Here is a 25,897-nt window from a genome sequence, read left to right as displayed (position 1 = left end):
TGTATATATTTTTTTATTTTCCGGGGTCTGCTCTAGCGTCCCCGTTCAATTCCGGCCGCCGCTCCCCTCCTGTTTCTGTTTGATCTGTATGTTTCATTGGGGGCGGCGGTTTTTGTTTGGAGTCGCTCCCGCGCTGAGCGATGGGGCCGGCTGCCTGTCCACTTTGCCCGGCATATTTGTATGCCTTTGCACTGCAGCTCCCGCGCTGAGCATCTGGGGTGCGGCGGTGCAGGGTCAGTGGCGTTTTCCACCTACATGTGGTGTTTTTTTATGCACTACCACACTTGTGCGTTCAGGTGTGTTCTTTTACTGCCTCTTGGAGGCTGGTGTGTGCGCGGTGCTGCTTTTGCTGTACTTGCGCTGGGAATCGGGACTGCCGTTCTGGAATAGTGATGCGCTCTAATTCCCCCGGGTTGGGAGAAGTTTCCGACAGTACCTTCGGGTCCCGCCTCTGCTTTCAGTTTCCGCTGACATGCTTTTCAGCTCCCCACTGGCGGCTGTGCTGCTTGGGGCGGGGCTGGGCTGTTAGTGCTACTGACTTGTGAGCAGGGGGACCAGTTTTCGAGCCTCAGCATGGGCTCAACATTTGTTAATTATTAGCAAAATTTACTGTCCCACTGGGGATCTGGCTTGGTTTGGTGCGTTTATTGCGTGCCTAGCTGTTGGCGCTTTGGGTCCCTTGCAGCTTCTTACCTGCCAATGTTTCCCCTTATGGTGGAGGTTTCTCGCGGGGCTTGGGTTTGCATCCTGCCAGTATGAGTGGATGCTGCCTGTCGGTTTCGGCAAATGTCCTCACCCTGGAGTTCCGGGTTTAAGTCTCTACATCGACACTCAACTTCCTGTGATTTTGGCAAGTCACTTTGACTCCCCGTGGCTTTGTATCCTATGTGGTTTCCTTTCCGTGTCTGCACGATCTCTGCCTTGATCCATCCAATCCGGGTGTCTCCATATTTCTGGATTTACTTGTGCAGCGCGCATTACCCAGGATGAGGGGGTCATGCGCTTCTTGTGCGCTGTTTTTCGTGTGATGTTATGTAGTTGCCTCTGCCACCAGGGTTACTTCTTTCGGTCCGGTTCCACCAGCTTTGGGTGTCCGCTGCTTCTTCTTTTCTCTTTGTTCATCACGGCCGGCTTTGCATCGCCGTGGCCTTGTTACTGTCTCTTCCATTTTTGTTACGTATACAGCGCTGTGATTCCCGGTGTCTCGGGTCTGGTTCACGAATGCCTGTTGCAGCTTTGCGGCTGGAGCGGTCGACCTTGGAACTGGGGGCCCTCGACATCCTGTGATTCTGGGCGAATCACGTAGTCTCCCCGTGCCTAACAGAAACCTTTTCTGTGTTTTAAGTCAGCGGGATTGGTTTGCCTTTCTCTGTATGGAGCCGGTCTGGTGGCACTGGTGGACTTGTGTTCCACTGTAGGGTCCTCTGTTCGCCCTCATGGTCTCTGGTCTACTCCTGGCAGGCCCACTCAGCCTTTCATCCCTCTGAGATCGATATTATGAGTTCCTTTGTGTTGGGTGGCAATATGCTTCTGTTTTCTGCACCTTGTGACCCTTGGATGATACATGCACTTTTTAAGTGCACATGTTGTGTTGGACGGACCCTTGGCCACTGGGTTTTTCCTCGTTGGTGGTGACTCATGCGGTCGCGCCTTTTGGTCATCCCCGTCTTGTGCGTGGTTCCTCCCAGCCCTTTCGGGGGTGGGGTTGTGGCCATGGTGCCCCTTCTTTGCCATCTCTCGGTTTCTGCCTTATGGTGCTTCCCTTCCAGTTGCTTCTGCCACTTCCTGCCTCTCTCATGGGCAGCCGGATTGGTTCTCGCTCCTTCTCCGGCTCCTGGGTCCTTCCCCTGGTAGTAGTTGGTTTCCGGGCCGGTGTTGGGTCTGGGTTGCTGCACTCTGTATTTCAGGGTTTCGGGCCTGTCAGGGTCTCTTCCCTTCTTGGGTCCCTTGGCCGTGCTCTTTTTGCTTCCAGACACGTTGGTGTGTTGCTGCTGCTCCAGTATCTTGTTTCCTCTGAGGCCCTTCTAGCTTCATGGCCCTTTAGTGCCTTCTGCCGTACAGCCCTGTACACGCCTGCTCTTGTCTGTTTATGGTCGAGCCTGGTTTGTTCCAGGATGAGGGCCCTCCAGGTTATTCCTGGTGCTGTGGGCTTCCTGTGCATCTTCTCTTTCAGGGGTGTTGCGGTTCTTGCCCTGGGTCAGCTCCTCCTTTTTGTGTCCTCTCCTTTGGTTTGCCCTCTGTCCCTCTGGTGTTTCCTTCGGCCTTGGCTCCCGTGGGGGGCTCTGTTACATGCTCTTGGGGTGCTTGGTTCTCCAAGGGATTTCGCTCTTTGGTAGGTCTTGTTCCTCTGGTGGCATCAGCTCTCGCTGGACGCTGGTTAGGTTCCTGCTATTGCTGTCGGCTGGTTATTTCTGACTGCCCGTCTACTCCCTTCTCGTGTACTTCAGTCTTTCGGCTCTGGGTTCTTGGTTCCCCGCGATTTACTGGGTGTCCTCGCCTTGGGTGGTGCTGGCTGCTGTGTTCGCTGCTCCTAAGCACTTTGGCCTTCTGCTGTTGTGTGGGGATTAGGTCCGCCCGGTCTTCATGTGACATGTTCCACCTTCGCCCTTTGAGGGGCGCTCGCCCTCCACTTTTTGATGTGGCGCCGTTGGGTCTCGTGCGGTTGGCTGGCTCCCCTTCTTCTTCTTCGGTTTCTCGTCACCTGGCAGGGTGATTCAGGTGGCCCTGGTTTGTTCTCTTGCATCCCCTAAGGTTGCTCTTCTGCCATGGTTTCCGCCCTTCTTCCTTGCATGGGGTGTTGGTGCTTGGTGCCTCGTTGGCCTTGGTGTCCCCTCCTCCTTCCTGGCGGTTGCTCCTCTGGTGGTGGTTTCCGCTGTCCCCTTCTCCGCTCCGCTTTCCTCTCCTGTTTCGTCTGGCGCTCAGCCAGTTGGCGTTGGGAGTTTGGTAGTTGATGGCGGTACTGTTGTGGACTAGTGTTTATGGTCCCAGTCCTTCCTCCACAGATAGTGTTCTTTTTCTGGTGTTTCCCTGGTTGTTGTTCCCGGTCAATGGTTGTGGCACTGTTACTGCCATGGGGTTGTCGCTCTTTGGTGAGTCTTGTGTCTCTGGTAGCTCTGGCTCCCGCTGCACTTGGGTTCAATTCCGGCCGCTGCTTTCAGGGAGCATGGCCTGCGGCCTAGCGGCCAGTACTGCTACCTCTGGAGCTGAGGATTCTACGTTCGAGTTCCAGGGCTGACTTTGCAATAGGATTGAGTTGCCCTTGCATCATGCAGGGTGGCACATGGGCAATGCCAGTCTACTTTGATGTTTACTTTGACGTGGCATGTTACTTATGGAGTAATGCATCGCAAGTCCCAGCTTTAAGGTCTGTACCCTTGGGGTCTGCGGCCGTCACTGGCAGGTTTTCTTTTTTCTTCGTGGGGTTTCTCCCTGTTGCCTGTGAGAGGGTTCTGTGCTTGTGTTCCTTCGGTGTGGTTTGTGCTTCTTGCTCTCCGCTGCCGGTGGTCTGCCATTTCGTCTATCCAGGAGTGCTCTCTCGTCTCCCTTGAATCTTGGATTCTTACCTTCTGCACTGTTTTTCCTACTGCTACGGCCTGTTGTTGCTTCGCCATTTCCCCCCTGGGGGTCTTTCTTTGTTCCTTCATGCTTTGCATTCTGATCCATCCGTTTGGCACTGCCTACCTGGGCCTTCGTCCTGTCCAGTCCTTCTGTCTCCAATATGTCCTTGACTGCCCTTCGGGTGGGGATACAGCTCCGTTCCCTGGTTTGCCTTGGGCTCTGGTGATCTGCCTTGTCATACGACCTCCCTTCGCCTGGTGGATTTTTCATGTCGCCCTTAGGGCTGCCCGGCAGGGCTGTCGTCCTACTTTGGCCTCTGTTCCTGTTGGATTCCGTCCGCTTCTCTGCCCGGCTGGCTCTGTTGGTGGCGCATGTGGCTTTTAGGCTCAGGGTCAGCATGTGACTCTTACTCTGAGGGTCGTGGGTTCGTGCCCCAAGTGGGGCGAATTTGGCCATCCTGCTTCCAGGGGTCTTTCTTCCCCCAGTCATCAAGGGTCGTTCCACTCTGTGTGTGTCTTCCTCCTGGGCTTCTTCTAGGAGCCTCCTTGTTGGTGCTTTGTGATTTGGCGTCTTGGGCCTCCCCAAGTGCCTTCTTCTCCCGTTTCTTGCGGTTGGAAGTGGATCTTCTGGGGATTTTGACTACGTCCTTGCGGCTGTTCACTGGTTGCGCTTGTCTGCATTGTTTTTTCCTGGGCATCCTCGATGTCTGTTTCTTTGTTTGTCCGGCGCTTGGGTATACGCTCCTTTGTGACTGTGACGAAGAAGACGGACGAGGATGGTAATGACTCGGTTACTTGCCGGTAATGATCATTAATCCGAGTCATAGTCTTTCTCTTCACAGTCATGTTCCCTCCCGTTTGCCCTTGGTGGTGGGGGGGACGAACACATTTCTTGTCTTTTCTTTAGTTTCTGCTTTTGTATTTCAGGATGTTTCCTGTGTTGATCCCACCCTTATAGGCCAGGTGACAGGTACTTCCTGTCAGGCGGCGATGTTGGGTGAGGACCTTTTTAATTTATGGGTAAATGCTGTGTCTGGAACACGGGGTGCTCCTTTGTGACTGTGATGAGGAAGACTATTGTAGTGTCCTGGCTACAGAGGACGCAGACTCAGGTCTAGTATATGGCTACCAACCTTTATTCACGTCTGCCTTTCTTGAATCCCCTTTCTACAACTGCCCTTACTCGAGCATAGCTCCGCCTCTCCCCTGTCCCTCCCTCATCCCGCCTCCTCAGCCGAGGAGGTCCTAGTGCACACAGTTTAATGCAGTGTTACAACTATGACTCGGAGTAATGAACATTGTCGGTAAGTAACCGAGTCAATTTGGCCCTCCCTTTGCAATAGCAGTGGTATGTTGAATGTGAATGAAGCATTGTTGCAATATAGGTTCTCTTTTCCTTCTTGTTACTTATGTTGTGTTTAAAAGTTGTTATTTAAAATGTACAGAATATGTAGATACATCGTAGATGGAGGTGTAACTTTGGTGAACAGCAATTGACTTATTATTTTGAAGGAGAGTTTTTGTATGTTCATATCGTTCCTTAACCCCCTCCCTTAACTTCCTTGATGTTTCGCCTGAATGTAGACTGCCAAAATGCACTTGGCCTAAGGTGAACTGAAAGGATGACAATTACTGAAGGTGGGGTAGAGGTTAAAGCGCCCCTTTAACATATTCTTAGCAAAAACATATGGTAGGCAGCAAGACATTGATAATATTGCAATCTTTGGATACCATGTACCCACTTAGCATATGTTACAAAGCCTTATTTGAAAGTGATCATGCTGTGAGAAGAGAAACAATTTGGCAGAGGAATCATAGGCAAGGTATTTATTAATGTATAATATAGTTTACAGAAACCTCAAAAGATAATATTCCCAAACGAAGCCTGTAAACTGTGTAAAAAAGGGGTAGATTAAATGTACATTCTGAATGTAAAGCTTAAAAAGCTTTGTAAACTTCACAAACCTTTGCTGGTGGAAAGGGCGTCTCATAAATATGTTTTGTGACAGGACAGAATTCTTCCTGAATAAGTGAGGTTTTGCTGAGATATTTTTATGCAGAATCACTTCTGCAAAAACAATTTCTTGCAATTTAAAATGTGCATTTTTCGCGAGGGTTTGGAGGTTTATTTTTAAACAAAATTTCATCAAGCTAGTATAGGAAATATGTTCCAAATTCTCACTCCCTTACGTGAGGCTTTTGATACAGAAATTTCCCCACAAAGTGCACACTACAAAATAAACAGTTTTATCCTGAAGATGTGCCTTCTACAGAAAATGTTCAAGTTCGTCCGGAGATATGCCTTGTACCATGTTACACGGGGTTAGTACAATACACTTGTTCTTTTTTTGCTGAGAACACTCGTAATACAGATGAGAATTCAAGAATATCAGCCAGTTCTCTAAGCTGACCCAGATGTTGTGTAAAAAGCAATGTTAGGAAGAACATACTAACTTTTCCAAAAAGTTTCCACCTTTACCTAATTCACCCTGCACATGTTTCCTGATACATAACAATTTAAAACCATGGTGCTTTGCATTTGTATTTTTATAGGAACAGTATTTTTAGACAACTGCCTTATTCGCAAGAGCTGCAAAGTACTTTACAATAACTCAAGAAGAAAGAAATAACACTAATGATCAACCCAATATATAGTGAGTGTTCTGCAGTTCCGTATGAATAGGATATTGAGTCATTAAGTCAAAATGTGTGTCCATAAAAGATGTATTTTAACTACCTCACTGATGGCTGGTAGGTTTGTGTCAGGCAGATTTGTAGGGAAAATATTTCACTCTAAGAAAGTGTGTGCTTGTAAGTGTTTTTCAAAGACATATTTTTAACGGTAACCAATATAACTAACTCATATTAAAAAAAATTATATTGACATATTTTTCCCAAAAATATATTATACCCAAATTATAAAATTGATAATGTTTTTAATTTATTCAGACATAAAACAATTATTGAAAGTAGAAACCACTAACTAATTAGAAACAACTTGTCAGCCTTAAATAAAAGCCATATATTACCTCTGATGTCTGCAATGGTATAAATGCAATTGATCCACTGTTGTTAGCAAAATCTGTGACAGTCATATTAATATTTGCAGATGGAATTGGAGTGATGTTGTAAAACACAATTACTGAGTCGAGGGCTCCTCTTGTACGCTCCACTACACAGGAAATTGTCGATCCTTCCTCAGAAACCTGCAAGCAATAGCAACAACAATAAAAATGGCAGCATAACTTTGCATACAAGACGGTCTAATTAATAAGGTAATACCTATCACATTTTTCCACTGATGTTGATGTTATATTTCACAGCCAATTTGAAGTAAACTTCTTCTCAGTTCACTTTTAGAAACAGGTAAATCTATGCGGGAAATAATAATAATAATAATAATAATAAATGAGTTTATAAAGCGCCTGGTGACGCCTTCCCGGCGTGTCCCCGCGCTGTGGAGAGAGTAGCTGGATGCAGAGACCAAAATCATAGGGTGTACAGGTGGGTTTTTAAGTTTTTCCTAAAACTGTTTTCTGTTTCAGCTAATCTGATGTGCGTGGGAAGGGTATTCCAGTGTTTAGCCGCCAGAGCGCGGAAAGAGCGACCACCCATCCTGGCCTTCTTTACGCGAGGAATTTTAAGGAGACCCTTCCCCATTGAGCGGAGAGCTCTATTTGGCTCATAGGGTATGGCTAAGTCTTTGAGATAATCAGGAGCTGTCCCGGAGATGATCCTGTAGCTAATGAGTAGTGCCTTAAAGAGAATTCTTTTCCTAATGGGGAGCCAATGAAGGGCATCCAAGGCGGATCTAGAAGGAGCTCTCTTGGGTAGTTTAAGGACTAGCCGTGCTGCCGTGTTCTGTAAGACTTGAAGCTTTTTCTTGTTCTTTTCCGTTGTCCCTAAAAGGAGCACATTGCCGTAATCAAAACGGGAGGTGACTAGTGATTGGGTCAGGGTACGTCTGGCCTCTAGCGGGAGAAGGTCTAGAGTACGATTTAGAGTTTTTAACACCCCGAAACATTTCCCTACCACTTTGTTGACATGACTATCAAAGGAGAGTCTGGGGTCAACCCAAACTCCTAGATTCTTGGCTTCCACGGCAGGGGTGGGTAGAGGTCCCAGGCAGGACGGCCACCATTCCTGAGTCCAGCTGGTATCGCTGCCACCTATCACAAGAACCTCTGTTTTGGAGCCGTTAAGTTTTAGGCAGTGTTGGTTCATCCAACCTGCCAGCTCCTGCATGCAGTTTTTGAAATTAGTTGCAGCTAAGGTCGGGGCTTGGGATAGCGAGATGAGCAGTTGGGTATCGTCGGCATACGATACTAAATTTATGCCATACGATTGTACCACATCTGCAAGAGGAGCCATATACAGATTGAACAGGGTCGGACTCAGGGCAGAGCCCTGAGGTACCCCCTGTTCAAGAGCAATGCTGTCTGAGAGAAACGCTCCTCTTTGGACCTGAAAGCTGCGTCCCAGGAGGAAAGCTTTGAGCCAGCCTAGTGCTGTCTTGGTGACCCCAGCTTCGTTTAGACACTGTAGCAAGATGGAGTGAGCTACAGTGTCAAACGCGGCGCTGAGGTCCAGCATGATGAGTGCCATAATATGACCCTCATCTGCTCCTGCCCGAAGAGTTTCAGTCGCTCTTAGAAGGGCTGTCTCCGTGGAGTAGTTAGTTCTAAACCCAGATTGGGAACCGTGCAGGGAGTGGTTGGATTCAAGGTGGGCCATCAGTTGTTTATTTGCAATTTTTTCGCTCACTTTGGCAAGATAGGGGAGAAGGGAAATAGGTCGGAGATTTTCTAAAATATCCTGGCTGATGTTAGGTTTCTTTTTTATGGGCAGAACTATCGCTTTTTTCCAGTCATCTGGAAGACAGGCCGAGGAGAAGGATAGTTGAATAACATGCCTGAAGTATGGTTCCAGTACTTGTAGGCTCGTGGCTAAAACCTTGGGTGGGGCTGGGTCCTCTACAGGGACTCTATCTGATACATCTCGGAATCTCCCTCAGTGATTTCGTCAGATTCATACAAACTTTATCACAACACCAAAAATGTCTAAGGAACCATACTGAGACCCTTTCCTTGACTGAAACATGTTGGGAGGAATAGAATGTAAGGGTAATTGAGTCACCTAAAAATCCACACAGTTTATTTTTTTGTATCTTGACCCAGGAACCCAAAATAGAAAGGATCGGGTTATTCCTATAGAAAATTGTAATCCTTGCTATCTGCTAAAAACCCTACATTTAGCAAGAAGAACTCTCTTTTAGAGGTTGAGCCCATCCCTGGAAAGATATTACCAGGATGAAATAAGTCCTGATGATGAAGCATGCCACAAAATCGGGGTGAGGGTCATCTTATCTAAAGAAAGGGATTCTTTCTTGTCCTGAGATCTAATGAAATGGTCTCAATAGAGTCTGCTAGATTTTTAGTGTTGTGATACAGGGAGCATGTTATAGCAGACTTGCTTTCCCCTCCTTTTCCTTCACTGTGTGTACATCTAAAACCCTTAGACAACCTAATTCTCTAGACTAGATTCAGAATAGATCAGAGATTCATAATAGATAATTTCTTTTATTGACCAAATCAGCACTGGCAGCCAAACCAATGTTTTTATTGCACATTGAGATGGGAGGAAATGATTCAAGAAAAGGGGATTTCAGAGGACATGAGAAAGGTGGAAAATAAAGGAGCTGAGAGGTGAGAAGGGTGAAAAAGGATAGATCCACCACTAGCTGCAGTTTTCCATGTCCCCTGTGGACCTTACTGACAAAGATGTCAATGCACAAATTTGCCTGTTGAGTCTAAAGATCCCTTGCTGCAATCCTTGTCGCTGGGTGTAGAATAGAAGGTGCTATAGGTATAAAACATAAACTTTTACTATCTATGCACCTACAGACAGTAGCATGAATGATGCTCCCCTCAAAATGGTCTATTGTCATTTTAAATGCTATCTATAACAACTATCAGACCCATTTGTATAGGCATGGCAGAAGGCTGAAGGCTTAGGGCAAAAGTTCCACCAACATCTCCAGTTTATATTCTGTATGATTCTATTGTATATTGTTCTAAAAATCCTTCATGCTACGTGGCTACCATTTTCTAATTACATTTTTTTGTACATTTATGTTCCATTTAAGGCACGCAATGAAGGTCATTTGAGACAGTAAATTCCAAATCCTTATTTCCAGAATTGGGATTGGTTGGAACATTACTGTCTTAAAATGCACTTAGGATAGGGAATGTGGGCACTCCAGGAAAGGTTGGCAGTGTATGTTGGAGTGGATACCCACAAACCGTCATTATTTTTCTACTAATAACAGTTTGCAGGTAGAAAACCTTCTAGGAAACGCTCATAAAATTGCACGTGTGACAGGCAGGAGTAGGTGTCCTTCCACAGTAAAAAAAGAGTGAGAAGCACCATATTTTATGGAGGCATAGGAAAATAATATTTTTCTGTGGAGTAAAAAAAGGGTATGGCTTGTGTTAATTTAATTCTACAGTTGTCGTTGATGTGTGAGCCACGTAAAAGTCATGCTGGAATACCCAGAGATGAGTAGATATCCAGCTTGTACAATATGGGTTTTGTTTCTCTGGCCCCACGTGTGTTAAGTCTGGTTAGCCTTATTATTGTACACCTTAATTATCTGGTAGCATAAGTCAAAGATATGCAGCTGTTTGTTTCCTTCTTCATGGTTCTTTATGAAATGTGCACAACACAAATCAAACTGCAATAGAACACAATGACAAAGGTTAACGGGAAAAGCGCTGGTACGCATGTGAAGAAGTAAACAAATGACCCAGGCAGAGAGGAGATCAATGAAAGAGAAGAAAAGAGATCTGTTGTCGGTTTCGGAGTGTAACATGTAATATAGGAGACTAGGAAACTGGTTCTCTATATAGTGTACTAAAAGGAAGTACACTGTGCAGAGAGTCCAGAATATCCTCAAATGGTACACAGAGATAAAAGTGAGGTAGTGTGGGTGAGAAGTTAGGCTTGTCATAGGTTAACCCCTTCCATGCTCATGACGGAACAGTTCCGTCATCAGCGTCGGTGCTCCCGTGCTGATGACGGAACATTTCCGTCATGAGTCAATGTGATTTATGACCCTTCAGCACTGCAGCGAAATTCGCGCAGCACTGAAGAGGTTAATGCTAAGCATTTGTTGTACTCACAGCGACTATAAATGAGACACACACTCAAGAATAAATCTGAGACCAATTTTTAAAAATAAAGTTGATTTTTATGTATTTTGTAAGATCAAGAACTCAGTTCTAAGGTAAGTACTTTCGGGAGTTACAATTTTTTAAGTTTAGAAAATATATCACTTTTGTGCGCAATTATGTACAATAGAAATCAATGGGGAAAAGAGGAAAAATGCATATAAAATCAGGCAATGGTTTCACGAAGTTCACCTTCTCATTTTAGGTTGATGTCAGGACCATGTCCAAACTCCCAGGAGAATTTTGGGAGCATCCCGGATCGGGTGGGAGCAAAGTGCTGAGGGTCTTGTAAACTGGTGCGCAAAGACAAAGGGCACATTTGAAAATGCACTGAACAGGTGGACTTACGGGTAAGTCCAGTGGGTCTCCTTGGTGCTTGGAGGTCATAAGGGCCTAGGGACCATGGAAGCAGAGCTGGTTAGTTGGTGCTGGGGAAGGTGGGGCCGGGTGTTGTGCATCATTTGGGTCCTTGCTGTCAGGAGCAGGGAACTTGGAGAGGCGATCTCGGGAGAGCTGGGCAACTCAGGAAGTGGGTCTCAGGTGTCTCAATGATGGGTGCTTGCTTCTGATGCTATGGGAGCCATGGGGTGGACTCTCCTTCTTGGTTTTTGTTATTGGGAGTCCGGTACCTTGGGTATTGTACGCCGTGGCTCTGGTAGATTGTGGTGCCTCCAAACTTGATGGAGAGGCAGATCTGACCGTCCAGAGATTTGGTACCTCTTCGTGCTTTGGTGCTGTGTCGAGGTTGTCAAGGAGCAGCAAATCGACAAACCGGACGACACGGGATCGGTGCCTGCGGTGTGCAGGGGAATGATACCATCACTCCAAGGGAGCTTCTCTTTGATTTCTCAAAGGCCAGAGGTGCTCTAGGGTTCTTGGAGTCCTTACGGGTTTCAGGACAACAGAGCAGCAGTGATTTTTGAGTCCTTCTTGCAGCTGGAAAGGCTTCTAACACGGCATAGCAGGTCTTCTCTTGTCCTGGTCCTCTTTGGTCCAATGAGTCTGAGGTTCAGGTCTCAAGGAGCCACCTAAATACTGAGTTTAGGGGCATTACAAGGGAAGACAGGTAGTAACCAAAGAACCACTTACTCTTAGGGTGTTTACACCCTCTAGTGACCACTTCATGTGGGAAGAGGCACTATCCTAGCCCTGATTGGAGGTTTTTTCACCATCTAAAGTGGGTGGACGTTCAGGAGAGGGGTTATCTTCCCTGCCCTGCTCTGCCCTGGGGGGCGGGAGGGTGGTGCAGGCTGAGAGGGGGACCCTCCTCCTCATCAAATTAATTTTCCCACCTTTCCTCCTGCCAAAAATGAAGCAGGAAAGGGGGCCTCTCCTACTATCTGGGGGTTCCTGGGTTGGATTTCATAGATGGCATTGCCTTTAAAGCTTCCCACCCAGGACGGCCATCCTGTCCTGGAGGCGGTGTGAAACACTTCTGACCAGGGCAGTTATTGTTTTTGTCCTCCGAGAGCACTGCCTCTCACCCCATGTGGTCAAAAACATGTCTGGTGGTGGCCGGCTGGTGAAAACTAGCCAGAGACCCCACTAGTGTTTGGTTAGGTTTCAGGGGACCCTCTAAAAGGGTCTCCTGTGTGAATGTATTAATAAATCCAACACTGGCATTAGTGAGGATTTATTGAGACAAGATATTTTGTACCAAACATCTTAGAAATCAGTTAAACCATCATGGAGCTAGGAAACCTGTGTTGACAAGTATCCAGCCTATGTACTATTTATGCCTTCCCTGTTAACTTACAACCTCAGAGAATAGACTGGACATTGTAGGGGCACGCTGATATGCCCCCACATAGGATATAGTGTGCCCTGCCTTAGGGCTAAAGACCTGCAAATGGGGGTGACATATATATCTAATGCAGTGCATGGGTGGCATGGCACACAGGACTTTGTGCCATGTCACCTCTTTGGATTTTCATGCACTAGGACACGCAGCCTGCAATGGCATAGTCCATAGCTTTGTGAAGGGGCCCTTGGGAGGCAGAACCAGTGCTGCAGCCCCAGAGGACCCTCTTCGGGGCCCATGCCCTAGGTAGCAGGGGTACGGTAAACAACCTTTACAACGAAACTTTTACAACGCACTACCATTACAACGCGGTCATTACAACGCAAACCATTACAACGCATTGCGCTGGGGGGCGCTCTAGGATAGGGAATAGGTTAATTTACTATCCAATAACCTTACCTAGTGTCCACGGGGACTGGAGTTGGAATAGTAAATTAAACTATTCACTATCCAACACCCAAAAGCACTATGCGTTGTAATGGATTGTGATGTAAAAACCACGTTGTAAAGGCAGGCGTTGTAATAGCCTGCGTTGTAACGTCATACATCCAGGGGTACCATTTACTAGGGACTTACAGCTGGATTTCTGCCAATCATGGTACAGTGTTTTAAAAAGAGACCTAGCACCGGGCACCTGGTTAGCAGGGACCCAGTGCACTTACAGTTCGAAATCACAGCAGGCAAACAATGGGGGCTAACCATGCAAAAAGAGGCACTTTTCTACAAGGAGAATGATTAATTCTGTTCAGGAAGAGAGGACCAGGAATGGCAAAGGCTGAGGCAGAAAGAGAAGGAAAGAAAAGTAGAAGTTAGGAGGAAGATTGCAGACAACATAAAGGGAAATATGGGGTGAGCGAGAGGTAGAATAGATAGATTTGAAAGTGAACCAGGGTTGTTCAAAACAAAGTGATGGACAAAAGAAAAAGGGTGGGAAATGAGAAATTAGTTTAAGATGAAAGGACAAGTTAAGTCTAGAGAATTGCAAAGGAATAAGAGAAATGGGAGCCTCGTGTGGGAAGCTGGTCCCAGGCTTTCGGTGGCACAACTTATGCTCTAAATCTGTGAATATGACAATATGCCGCTCTTGTTCATCCCACGCATAGACATTATGTTTGCTAGATATTTTGTACTTTGTATCAAAAGCATCTAAGATGTCTTGCAGCATAATTCTGTATATATTATACATCTGTATCAACGTCAAGGGAATATTCCTTCATACAAATGACAACCTATAAAATATATAAAATCAAGCAGCAAGGATCTACTTTTTGCTTGGGAAATCTGAACCCACCTCACCTTCCCTGATGAATCTCCTTTAGAGCAAGATACGAGACAGGATAGAGTTTAGATATTGTGCTTCACACACAAAGGTTTGTACAGATTTGGTGCCAACAACCCACAACCGGCGACCTCACCATACCTGCAATAAGGAATCTAAGATCTGCCAAAGTCTCTCAACTCATTCACCACATGCACAAAATACTGAAATTTGGAGGTCAATTATTAATGTTCATGTGTCCACGTCTTTGGAATGGTCTGCCAGTCACTGAGAGAAATCAAATGTACTCTTGGCAATTCAGGAAAGACCATAAAACATTCCTGTTCATTGATTTGTTTAAGCTACACTACAGCTACAACGCCACTTATTACACTCAATTACTCTTCTTACGTTGTGATTCTCAATGAAGTCAAACTTTTTTCTTATACCAATTCTTTATGCTTTCCAGGATCATTCCTTTCTTGCTTTCTTATTCTCTGTACGTTGTTATTCCTTTATGTTCTTCTTCCCTCATAGTGGTATAAAGTTGCCATTAGGTGACAAGTGCTTACATGTCAAATAAATAAGTAAGTGAGGGTAGTGCAGTTGAAAATCTAATTGAAGAAGTCCATTCTTCTTTATAAGATAGAAGTTGTGTCATATATAATTGTATCCTATTCTTAACGATTTCCACTGCTGAAACTGCATCAGTAAGATGAAACAGTGCTTTGCTACAGCTCTCCAAATAGACGGATTCTGTATTGCAGGCCGTGGTCCATAGTGTACTACTAATCTTGCCAAATATGGGCTTGAACTGACTGTGGTACAGTATGCAAGTCAAGCGTCTAATTGTTGACATTCATGTAGCAGTGTGCAGAAAGATTTTTCTCGCCAATGTAGTGAGAGGATTGTGTGATGGAATGTTGCATGCAAAAATATCATCTGACATAAATATTGTCTCGTAAATATCAATTGAAAAATATTGTTTAATTCGGTGTAGATTTTCTATTATTAACTCCAATAGGGTGATGTATTTGTAAACGATAATTAGGACACACCATTTTTGTCTGACAATATCCTGACAATGATATTCTGATAAAAAACATCTAAGGGGTTGAGTGCTCATAGTCAATATGCTTACTGAGGCTTTTAGTCCCACCGTGCTACAGACAAATAAAGCAGTCCCTCAAAATGCACTTGCAGCTATATCTCCCATATAGCACCACTTTCCACCACCCCAAAATACTCGTCAACAAAGATATGTCTTTTCTCACCCAAGTCTCGGGAGCCTACATGGAAAATACCTTGCTGTTCTGCTTCTTTCATTTACCTTAACTCTATAAAAGTCACTGTCTTTCTTTTGTTACCTCACACAAGCCTGACATGACTCCTAGGAATATTGTTTACTTTATTTTGAAATATTTTAATATTGCAAATGATGTCTTTGCCACCACTCACCCATGACCTGCCCCGATTTGCATCAGATCCCAATCCTGTAAAATTAATTGAAATAGTTGCTCCTCAAGTCTCTTGAGAAATGATTCTAGCCTGCATATAAGATCATTATTTCTCTCATTTTAATTTAAATGAAAGAGGGTTTAAAATGTCTTTCTCACCGTGTGCTCCATTAGAAGTCTTCTGGCACTTAGATCCGCGTATTAAAGCTTTCTATGATTATTTCTAATCTCAGTGCCAAAAATAAATAGTATCCTTCTAGTAAAATACAAGCTCTATCTAGTGGAGAAGTGTGGCTCAATGGTTAGAGCGGCAGACCCTGATGCAGAGGTCTAGCCTGGAACCAGGGTTCAATTCCCCGCCTCGGCGGGTCTTGGGCTCAAAAATTCCACGGACCTGATAATTCTCGCCTCGGTGCCTATTCCAATCATGGAGTCCCACTCTGCAACTCTGGGCAATAGCTTGCTTAATCTCCACAACAGCCCCCACAACGCTAAGGATGCCTTGCCTTCACCTTGGGGGTGTCCAGGAGTGGACACCTCACAGGGAAAGCTAGGATGGGTTCCACAGCGATATTCGTACAAGCGCCTTGAGACCCTTGAGGGTGAGTAGTCCGCTATACAAGTTTCAATTTACATCTATATCAACCTGCCTGGTCGCCACTTCCTTTTTAAAGAAAACACAATTTCCTGCTTTGTTATCAACTCCTTTCACCGCTTAATCTGATTCTAAGCAAATGGTGATATTCCATTAATATCCAGGTTTCTTAACCTCTGAGCTGAAAGGGAAGTATACAATAGCCATATTTTTATGATCAGATCTACATTAAACAAAATCCAAACTTGCTCCGCTAATAAAAAGCCACAAAACGCTTTCCGTGTGTTTAAACAGACAATCAACCTAACATTTTCAAGCAATAATTCAAAACAGTTGTTCAATCATTAGTATTGTTCAGATTGCATTATGAAATGCACCTCCCAAAGAAATCCAGAAAACTCACTTAGCCCATTTAAAAGCAAGACTTTAATATTCCAATGATGACCCTGTATTTTAATGAGCTCTGAGACATTTCTGTTAGAAACTCAGTTTTAAAAACACATACTGACAGAATCTTTCTATGGGTGTTTATGGAGCTCTCTGTCCCCAACTTCGGGTCTAAGAACTCATTAACTTTCAAGAGAGAACTTAAACCATGATTCCAAGTCACAGTATCAAGGTCACAAACATCGACATGCTCATAAATCAACTCCATAGTATCGACTATGAGAAATTCAACAAGGCAAGAATATATAGGGAAGTATAGATGTACTGTTCTTAATTCCAGATTACCTACCTTGACCATAAACTGGTAGTCAATATTGTAGAATTGATATAACTACAGGCTGATATTAAAATGTTAATATTTTGCAAGCACCACTTCCAAAGTAAATGTTTCTGACATTCTTTTTTTCTTTTTTTTAAATTTACTTTGTCGGTGCATTTTACAGACATAAGTTATGGCAAAACAAAGCATTATAATGATAACCAAGTTAAGTCAGGCATAGCACAGGAGAAAAGAGAGAAAAAAAAGAAAAAAGAAAACCAGATAGGACGAGGAATCTACAGGGCGGGATGAGTCAATATCTCATTAATGGTGGAAGAACAGAGAGAAAAAAAAGACAGAAAGGCATATAGGTCAAATATTAAGCCTATCCAATCCAATCCGTGAAAGGGGCCCAGATTTTACGGCCCAGTTCTGGTCTTCTACGCCCTTTTAACCTATATACTGCTATTTCCATGTTGTATATTGCCAACAGCCGAGACCTCCAATTTATAAAGGTAGGGGAGTCAGGGCTGATCCATTGAGAAGTAATACCCGATCTAAAAATAGACATACCTATGAACAAAAAGCCTTTTTTGGTTTTACTGCGCCCTGACAGGTTTTGTGACTGATCCACCCCCAAGATCACTAGGCTAGGTGTTAACATCAGGGCTTTACCAGTAATCTGAGCAAGAAAAGTTTCAATATCTTGAATATATTTGGCCAGCATAGAGCAGGAAAAAACATGTGTATTGTGTCAGCAGCCACGGTTCCACATCTACTACACAAGTTACCCACGGTAATTAGACCATTTAGACATTTTCCCAGGAGTGTAATATAAATCAAAGGCTGCCATGTAATGTTGAGCCCTCAAACTACCAGTGATTAATATCTGACTGGCCAGCTTCAGAGAGACTGACAAGTCGGTGCCTTCTTGACCAAATTTCCTGTTCCACTTGCCATTTTGAATGATTAGGTCATCAGGCAGATCGGAAATGAGTGTTTGATATATTAACCCAATCCTTGATCTTTTCTTCATGATCCCCACTAAAGGTATTTTCTGAAACTTATCTAATCCTGCTGATGTGGGTTTTAACAGGTAGCTCCTAATCTTAAATATTTAAAAAAGTGTCTAGTGCGAAGTCCACATTTATCTTGAAGATCGGAAAAGGAGAGAAATTGGCCCTCAGAGAAAAAATTCCCAAGTACTTTAATACCTAAACGGCCCCAGCCAAAGGTAATTGGGTCCTGGAAAATTGGGGGCAAAAGACCATAAGACAACAAAGGGCATTAATAGTTGATAAGCCAAATCGGCGCCAAATTTTCCTCCAGACAGAATAAACCGATTGAATAGTTTTAAATTTCGCTTTCTTATAGTAACTTGGTTCAATGGTGCTTACTGGACAATTACAGGCATCTTCACCAAATAATGTCTCATAGATTGTAGGTCAAGCAAACTGCGGGACTACTGAGCTTCCCCCTGAAACTAAAACTCCCATATGTTGAAGCAGTGCAGCCAGTGGTATAACATTAAAGAGGGTAGACCCCAACCTCCTCTTAATCTAGGTAGTATTAACCACTTTGATGCCTTTCTGGCTTTGTGGTACCCCCACAAAATCCTCGAGCAGGCCCTTTCTGCGCTGGAGATACACTGTGCTGGAAATTCGATAGAAATGTCCTGAATAGGTATAGAAATTTTGGAAATATTGACATTTTGATGACATTAGAACGGCCATGGAGTGAAAGGTCCAGAAGGTCTAATCTCTCTAATGTCTGATTTGCCTCTTTAATAATTGGCAAGATGTTAATTTCTGGTATCTTCTCTACTGCTGAGGTAATCTTAACCCCCAGATAAATGGCGACTGAGGCTATGGGAAGCCCTACCGGTTAAAAAAAATCTGTATGTATAATTTGGGTGTTATCAGCATTAAGACGATAACCAGAAACTGCACCAAAAAGTTTTGCTGAGTCATAAACTGCCGAGAGAGTAGAGCAAGCATCCTTCGTAAAAATAGTGACATCATCGGCATAAGCAAATATTTTATAGGCCATGTCCTTAACAATAGACCCTTGAATCCTTGGATTGCTATCCAGTTTGCTCATAAAGGGGTCAACGTAGATTGAAAATAAAAGCGGGGAGCAGGGGCACCCTTGATGAGTTCCTCTACTAATAGAAAGGGGGCACGACTCTTGTCCTGAAATACGAACGGAAGCCTTTGGAGAGATGTATAGAGCTTGTATGGCTGTAATACATTCCTGTGGGAATCCCTTAAATCTTAGCAGTTGCCACAGAAAGCCCCAAGAGACCCTGTCGAACGCCTTTTCGGCGTCCAACAGGATCATTTCCAAAGGTTGTTTGCAAACTTGAGCCCAGTCGAATAAAGCTATTGCCTGCCTGGTATAATCTGAAGTGTCCTGACCGGGTATAAAACCATGCTTGCGAGTAGAAACCAGGGGGGCAATAACCTTTCCCAGCCTAGATGCAATGATTTTGGAATACATTTTCCTGTCAGCACAAATTAGGGAAATCGGGCGATAGGACGAAGGACTAAGCTCTGGTTTGCCCTTCTTCTTAAAGACTACAATGGTGCTCTTGTGCCATGATTCAGGAGTCTGGCCTTTCTGTGCACGTAAAAACAGGGATTCAAGCTCCCCGTATAGAGTATTCCTAAAAGTCCGATAGAATTCAAGGGGCAGTGAGTCTGGACCAGCCGCCTTCCCCGCTGCCAGTGAGGTTATTGCTAGTTCCATCTCTTCCCTAGATTTCGGAGAGGAGAGCACGCCCAACTGCTCCAGCGGGACCTTTGCTGTTATGTAGTCACCTAGAAGTCCCTCGCCTGAGACAGCTTCAGTGTCCTCCTCTGGAGAATACAGTGTCTCATAGAACTCTTGTAACACCCCAAGCACTGATCCGGTTGATCCTGCGTCTGCCCATTTTTATCATTTTATACGACAGATTTGATTTATCACCCCCTTATATTGTAATCTTTCGGTCAGCAATCTGCCAGTGTTTTCCCCATACTCGTAAATATCGGTTTTATATTGGATGAACTTAGCAGCAAGCTCTTCCCAAAAATATTGTGTATTTTGTTTCTCCGGATTGCTATCTGCCATTGACACTCCTCCCTTTTTCCCAGGTCATCAATAACTTGGATAAGTTCTTATTCTGCTTCTTGGAGATGGTTAATCCAGCCATTAACCCTCTCTTTAATCACCTTCTGGTGATACAGAGAGAAGCTGAGAGTCTCCCCCCTTACCGCTTCCTTAAAGGTATCCCAGATGGTTAGCTCGGGGGCTGTGTCCTTGTTTATCTGAAAAAAATCAGTTATCCAGTTTGTCATATGACTACAATACGCTTGGTCAAACAGTAATTTACGCTCAAATGTCCAAGTTGACCCAGCTGGTCTTGGGCTACTGTAGGGTAGTTGCAAGATTAATGGATTATGATCTGAGAATTTTCTGGGGTGTAGCTCGGAGATAGCACCTTCAAGGATCGAATTGTAAATAGGAAAATAATCTAGGCATACAAATTTGCTGTTGGGAGCCAAAAAACATGTAACCAGATTTAGTCGATCGCAATCTCTGCCAGACATCAACGAGAACATGTTCATAACTAAGCCCATGAATTGCTTTAAACGTCTTGCTCTTTCTCCCAAGATAAGGAGTATCACTATACAGATCAATATTAGAACTCAAATGAATATTGAAGTCCCCACACAAAACTTTGAGAGAGGGCCAGAAAGCAAGTTCGACACTCAAGAAACTATAACTGTACAGAGAGCAGACGGTGTTTGATGATTCCCTAACTACTATGTCAGCGATCGCCCATCAACCAAAATGATCCACCTTCACTTGCTTAGTGACATAGATACCTCACCTGGCCATTATAGCTACACCCCTAGTAGTTGTAGTTTGCCGCGAACAAGCAATAAGATCAAGACCCACCTCTGACAGCCAGGCATGATTGTTCCAAGACACATGAGTCTCCTGGAGACATAGTACATCAATATCTAAATGCCTAATAAGTTTAGCCAAAATCCCCCTTTTTTCCTATTGTTTAAGCCACAGCAGTTTAAAAAACACATCCGGATCAGATTATGTCTACCCATCATCTTTGGTCCAAGACAACCCAGTGAGACCCATACCCATCAAGCCTCTATTTCTAGCCAGTGTAATGCCTAAAATGAAGTTGAACACATAATACTTTAAGAAAATGTTGTATTGTTTGCCATAACAATTTAGTGCGAAAGCTGTTTGTGCCCCCACCCCCAACCAACCCCTTGACCCCCCGACCTCACCCCCTTCCCTTCCCTGACCCCCCTCCCCACCTCCCACATCAAAGGCATGGGGACCATCGGTCCCTGGTGATGCTGAGCTACAGACCCCATTCTCTCACTACTGCATGCTAAATAAGCTAATAAATTAACTAATAGGAGCAATAAAGGACCACTATATAAAGCATAAGAATAAAAGGAAAAAGTTGCAAAAGGCAAAAAAGGGAAAGAAGGAACCAAATACCCCACCACCAGACCAAAGGGTTGATTGTCCCATCTGTAAGGAACACCAAAGTCAATCCAATTTCAGGGTGGCAAAACAGCTCTACAATCCATAGATAGTACTAAAAAAGAGATCAGGGATTTTGTCCTGTCTTCATGGAGAGTAGATACTCTTTGGCCTGAATCTCTGATTGAAAAAAGTGAGATTGACTCTCATAGATCACCTTTAATTAAGAGGGATTCAAAAGAAAAACCTGAGCACCCTTCGCTTGAAATTTCGGGATCAATTGCCTTAGATGCCAGTGCAGTTCAATGGTCTTTTGGCAAATGTCAGGGTGCACAAAGAGGCTACAACCCTTCCCGGGTATTTTACAATCAGGCCTGGCCAGATCTTACAGAGATTCCCAGGCCAAGAAGTTATTCAAGGAAATCAAGATTGCACGAGGGCGAGCGTCGGACTGACCACCTGCATTGCGCTGATTAAACGGGAAGCGATGTGCCCTCTGAATTTGGGTCTTCCAATCCCATTGAGGGAGATCAGGGAAGGCTTCCTCAAAGAGGTCAATCACAAATTGGCGGACATTGGTGCTTTCTTGGCCCTCCGGGATACCCAAAAAGTTGTTACGTCTAGCCCGGTTTTCTAGGTCAGTCAGTTTGAACAGAGTATCATCTTTACTCGACTGTATAGTTTCCACCTTAGATTTCTGCATGGCCAAATCGTCTTCAAATTGAGAGATCCTAGTTTCTGCCTCTGTTATCCTTGAAGAAAAATCCGAACAAGTTTTAGCAATCCTGCGGATGGAATTTTGAAGTTTCCTACAGGCCCCTTGTGTAGGGGAGCTTTCCGCCCTTGACTCCTCCCTGTGAGCCATCATCACTTGATAAAAAGTTGATAGCGTGATTTCTTCGGGGCAAGTAATCGCTGTAACTGTACTGCTAGGCACTACTCCAATCACTGTACTACTTTTATTCCCTAGACCTGGTGAGCAAGAATAATCCTAAAACATCACTCCAGCGGCCTCCTCAGTCATAGTGGGGTATACCGAAATTGTTCTTATTTTTTGACTGTCTTTGGGCTCAACTGAGAATGATCCGCATCGCCCTCCCAGTGAAAGCTGCTGGTGTCACTACCATCCCCTGCCCAATCCTTGTCCTGTATATCTACTTCTTCTTCTGATGAATTAGAGACATATGATAAAGAATTTTTTTTATCTGTGGTGTCATCCTCTCTATTTGGATCCAAATCTTCCTTTGGGACACTCAAAGCTCCTGCCTTAAGTGTCGCCGGGGTCCCGAGGTCTCCAGCACCTGTGTGTCTGTAAAAGGGACTTCATTAACCAGCATGCATCCCTTCTGCTGGATGATGGCAATGTCAGTATCAGAACTAACCTGGGACGCGGACACAGCGTGACCGAAGTCTTGAGCTAATTCAGAGGCTGAGACTGTGAACTCCTCACCCTGAGAAGAAGAATCGTTTACCGACTGAAGAGTGAGCACAGAGGGAGATTCAATACTGCCACAGGCGATCGACACCTCAGCATTGGGGCCCAAGATGGAGACAGGGGATTTTGAAGAACCGGAGCCGGAGCTGGAACCTCTGACCCCGGCAGGAGCGCTAGACAATGGCTTTGTTTTTGATGATTGCGCTTTAAACAGCGCTGGTACCGTCTGTTTTACCCGACCGGTGGCAGGGTTTTTCATGGTCTCCGTCGCTGAAGCAGAGGCTGCTTGAGGGGGATTAACCTTCCGAATCTCAGTACCGGAGCAGATTACGGGGGTCTTTGTCTGGATTCCTGTGGCTATGATTGTTGAGCCGCGGCCCCTACTTCCTTTACTGGAAACTTTTGGCGGCATGATCACAGGTGTAGGTGACAGCGTCCGAGCAGCCGGAGGAACAGCTGACGAAGTGAATACACAGTTGCATCGGTACCTGGATGCCAGAAAGCAGGGGAGCGGAGTGCCCCACAACCAGGACTGTAGGCGCCAGATCATCCAGGTAAGCAAGTCAGGACAGTCAGGCCAGTGTTAGTGAATACTCAGTTCCTTTCAATACGAGAAACACAGACGAAAAGGTCCTTCATAGCCATACAACTAGGTCAGCGGTGGAGAAAAGGAGGAGAGCAGCTCATTCGGCCGTCCTCACGGCCGCCATCTTGCCCCAGTGTCCCCATGTTTCTGACATCCTAATGTATTTCTGCTTTCATCATGCCCCATCGTTAACACTCTGAATGTGCATCCTTTTATCTGCCCTGTGCCTCGTGTATATATGTATGTATCCATATTGAATTAGATTACATGCTTCTTAATTGTAACCTATTTACATGGTGCATTATCTTAAATTACGTTTTAATCAAGTTGTAAATTATGTATAAAGTCCATGTCCCATTTTATTGCACTGTACCTTGTTAATCACAAATTGTTATATTATGTCACCGAAGCATGAAACACTTTAATCCTATTTATATTTAATGTGCCAACTCTGTATGTACATTGTATTCATTTTTCTCACGGTGTCAACATCAACTTTTTTCTCTGGGATGCCGTCCTGGTGTAGTTTTCACTAAAAGTGGCCGTATATGAGTTATTCTGGGAACCCGCGACAGTCACTCGGTCCAAGAAATACTCCTGGTAATTTTCCACAGTTGCCAATGTATGCAAATAGTAGGTGTAAGTCTACAAGTCTATATTTCTGACTTTTCGGCATTGCCCTTTGTGAATCAAGCCCCTAGGAGTTGTTGATGTTTAATTTAATGGGACAATTTGCTATGTTGTCCTATTAGCAGTGGGGATTCAGATATCAATTAATGGCGAGAACCTTACGATCAGAGAGAAAAATGAACATATATTATAGGTATGTTAACTTACTGTATCATTAATTTTAAATTTTGTGAAATAGAACACCTATGGTTGGGTGACACTTTGTGTTTCTGCTAACTTTGAAGAGTGTTGCGTTTCTATAAAAGAAATATCTCACCTCAGGGATACACAACCCTGTAAAGCCAAACAGCCCATTGGCGTTGTCACTTTTTTGTATCAGTAATGTTGCGGTTGTGTTCTCTTCTGGAATGCGAGCTCCACCATACACAGATATCAATTTGAGGACAAATAGCTCGTCACCTTCTGCTTCCTGGTCGTCTTTTGCAGAAACTATAAATGACTTTGTAGTTTCTCCCTGGCGGTATTCCAAGTACCCAGAGACGGGATGCAGGTCACTTTTTGGTGGAGCGACATGAAGTTCTCTGATCTCCTCTACAGTCAATTTGCGCTGATAAAGTCTCACGTCTTGCATCAGTCCAGTATACCTGCTACCACCATTAACACCCGCACCAACTCTCACTGTCCCAGGACCTGAAATGAAAGGCAGAATGGACATCCAACATTTTACTTAGACATCTATAACTGTTACAACTATGCACTGTTTATATAGCATATATGACAAATGTATTGGTCTTGCAATGAAAAAGACAACCAGTAAACTCTAAAGCAGTCATTTTGAGTGGCCCGTTAATTCGGATGGGCTCAGTAGGTCAGAATGATGAGTTCAGTGGGAGCACTGCTGCTCAATGTTATTCCACCCAGAGATTTCAGCTACTTCAAGCAAGCGTAGTCTACGTGTGAATATTGGTGGTAAACATGTGAAATTAGCACTGTAAGGCTGATTTTTGCATGCCAACACCCCAAAACTCATAATACCAGATAGTTCAGTTCCCCCTGTTTCGAAATTACTGAGACTTACAGTATTAGTAAATCCATAGGAGGCAAAAACGGGGATTTTTACTGGCCACTTGTACGTCACCAAAATCCCGTAGCTCACATAAACTAGATTAGAAAATGTTTCATTTGATTTTTTCCTGCTCAAAGGACATCTAGAGTTATTGCATAACAATACTTTTCTTCAGCTGAGTTGTGAACTGTATAAAGTTAAACGTGATGAAACAGAGCCAGTAATTGAAATTACACTGGCGTAATCTGTTTAAGAATTTCGCATCTCGGTTGCTATACGAAATTCGCGAGATTATGCCATGACCCCACTTCACATAATTATGGACAATTTGCAGTAAAACTTTTTACCGGGAATGGTGCAATTTCCGGTCAAAATTTACCATGAAGGTATGGGTACAACATAAATTGACTGGCTGTTGTTAGTGGTGTTCTCGAGCATGCATTTTGCATTAAAATATAGTATGAAAATGATGGATAGTCATTTTGATGAACTACTCATAATTTTGCCATAGTTTCATATAATGACACTAAAGTTAATTATGCAAATTTTGCACCCACTTAAACAGAAAATGTTTTTATTTATGTAAGCGCAAGGAGTTACTACCGCGCCTTATTAGTAGGGGAGACTTGAGAGCTGTGTCTAAGAAGATGTTAAGAAAAAGCCTCCGCTAAATTATGGATCTCATTAAAGCATTTAATTGAGTTAGATACAGAAGTGGCAATCTATGAAAGGTAATACAAACAAGTTAGGTAGATCTAGATATAGATTTGAGCTTGTCATACAGTATGCAGGACAATTTTTTGCCACTGTGCTTCATAAACAAACTCAGGAACAAAGTTAATAGTGAAGTAACATTTCTTTTTTATTTTAAATGACTTGGGACTGTATCCACAAGCTGTCTGTACAGAAATGGCTGAATTTGTTTAAATGGTGTATCTACGGTGCATGGTACACCTCAGCTTCATACCTTGCTTAATATACTGCTATATTACAACGAGTGAGTGTATAATATTTTGATATCTCCGAGCGATAGCTTACCGACTTCTAGAGTAGGTCAGGCCCACTGTAGTGGTGAAC

The 25,897-nt window shown here is 44.2% G+C and overlaps 1 protein-coding gene across 1 annotated transcript in view; it reads right to left on the bottom strand.

Moving 5' to 3' along the window:
• The window catches only part of ADGRV1 (adhesion G protein-coupled receptor V1), a 2,034,994-nt gene that overhangs the window by 1,635,602 nt on the left and 373,495 nt on the right, over nt 1–25,897 (bottom strand). Inside the window, exons 21-22 of the mRNA XM_078677778.1 lie at nt 24,071–24,444; nt 6,587–6,763 (exon numbers count right to left, since the gene is read on the bottom strand). Coding sequence (XP_078533904.1) covers nt 6,587–6,763; nt 24,071–24,444 — 551 coding nt within the window. The remainder of the gene's footprint in view (nt 1–6,586; nt 6,764–24,070; nt 24,445–25,897) is intronic.

The sequence above is a fragment of the Lissotriton helveticus genome, chromosome 2_1 (assembly GCF_964261635.1).
Source record: "Lissotriton helveticus chromosome 2_1, aLisHel1.1, whole genome shotgun sequence".
NCBI lineage: Eukaryota > Metazoa > Chordata > Amphibia > Caudata > Salamandridae > Lissotriton > Lissotriton helveticus.
The sequence above is the reverse complement of the archived record's forward strand: the minus strand, read 5'-3'. Positions and strand labels throughout refer to the sequence as shown.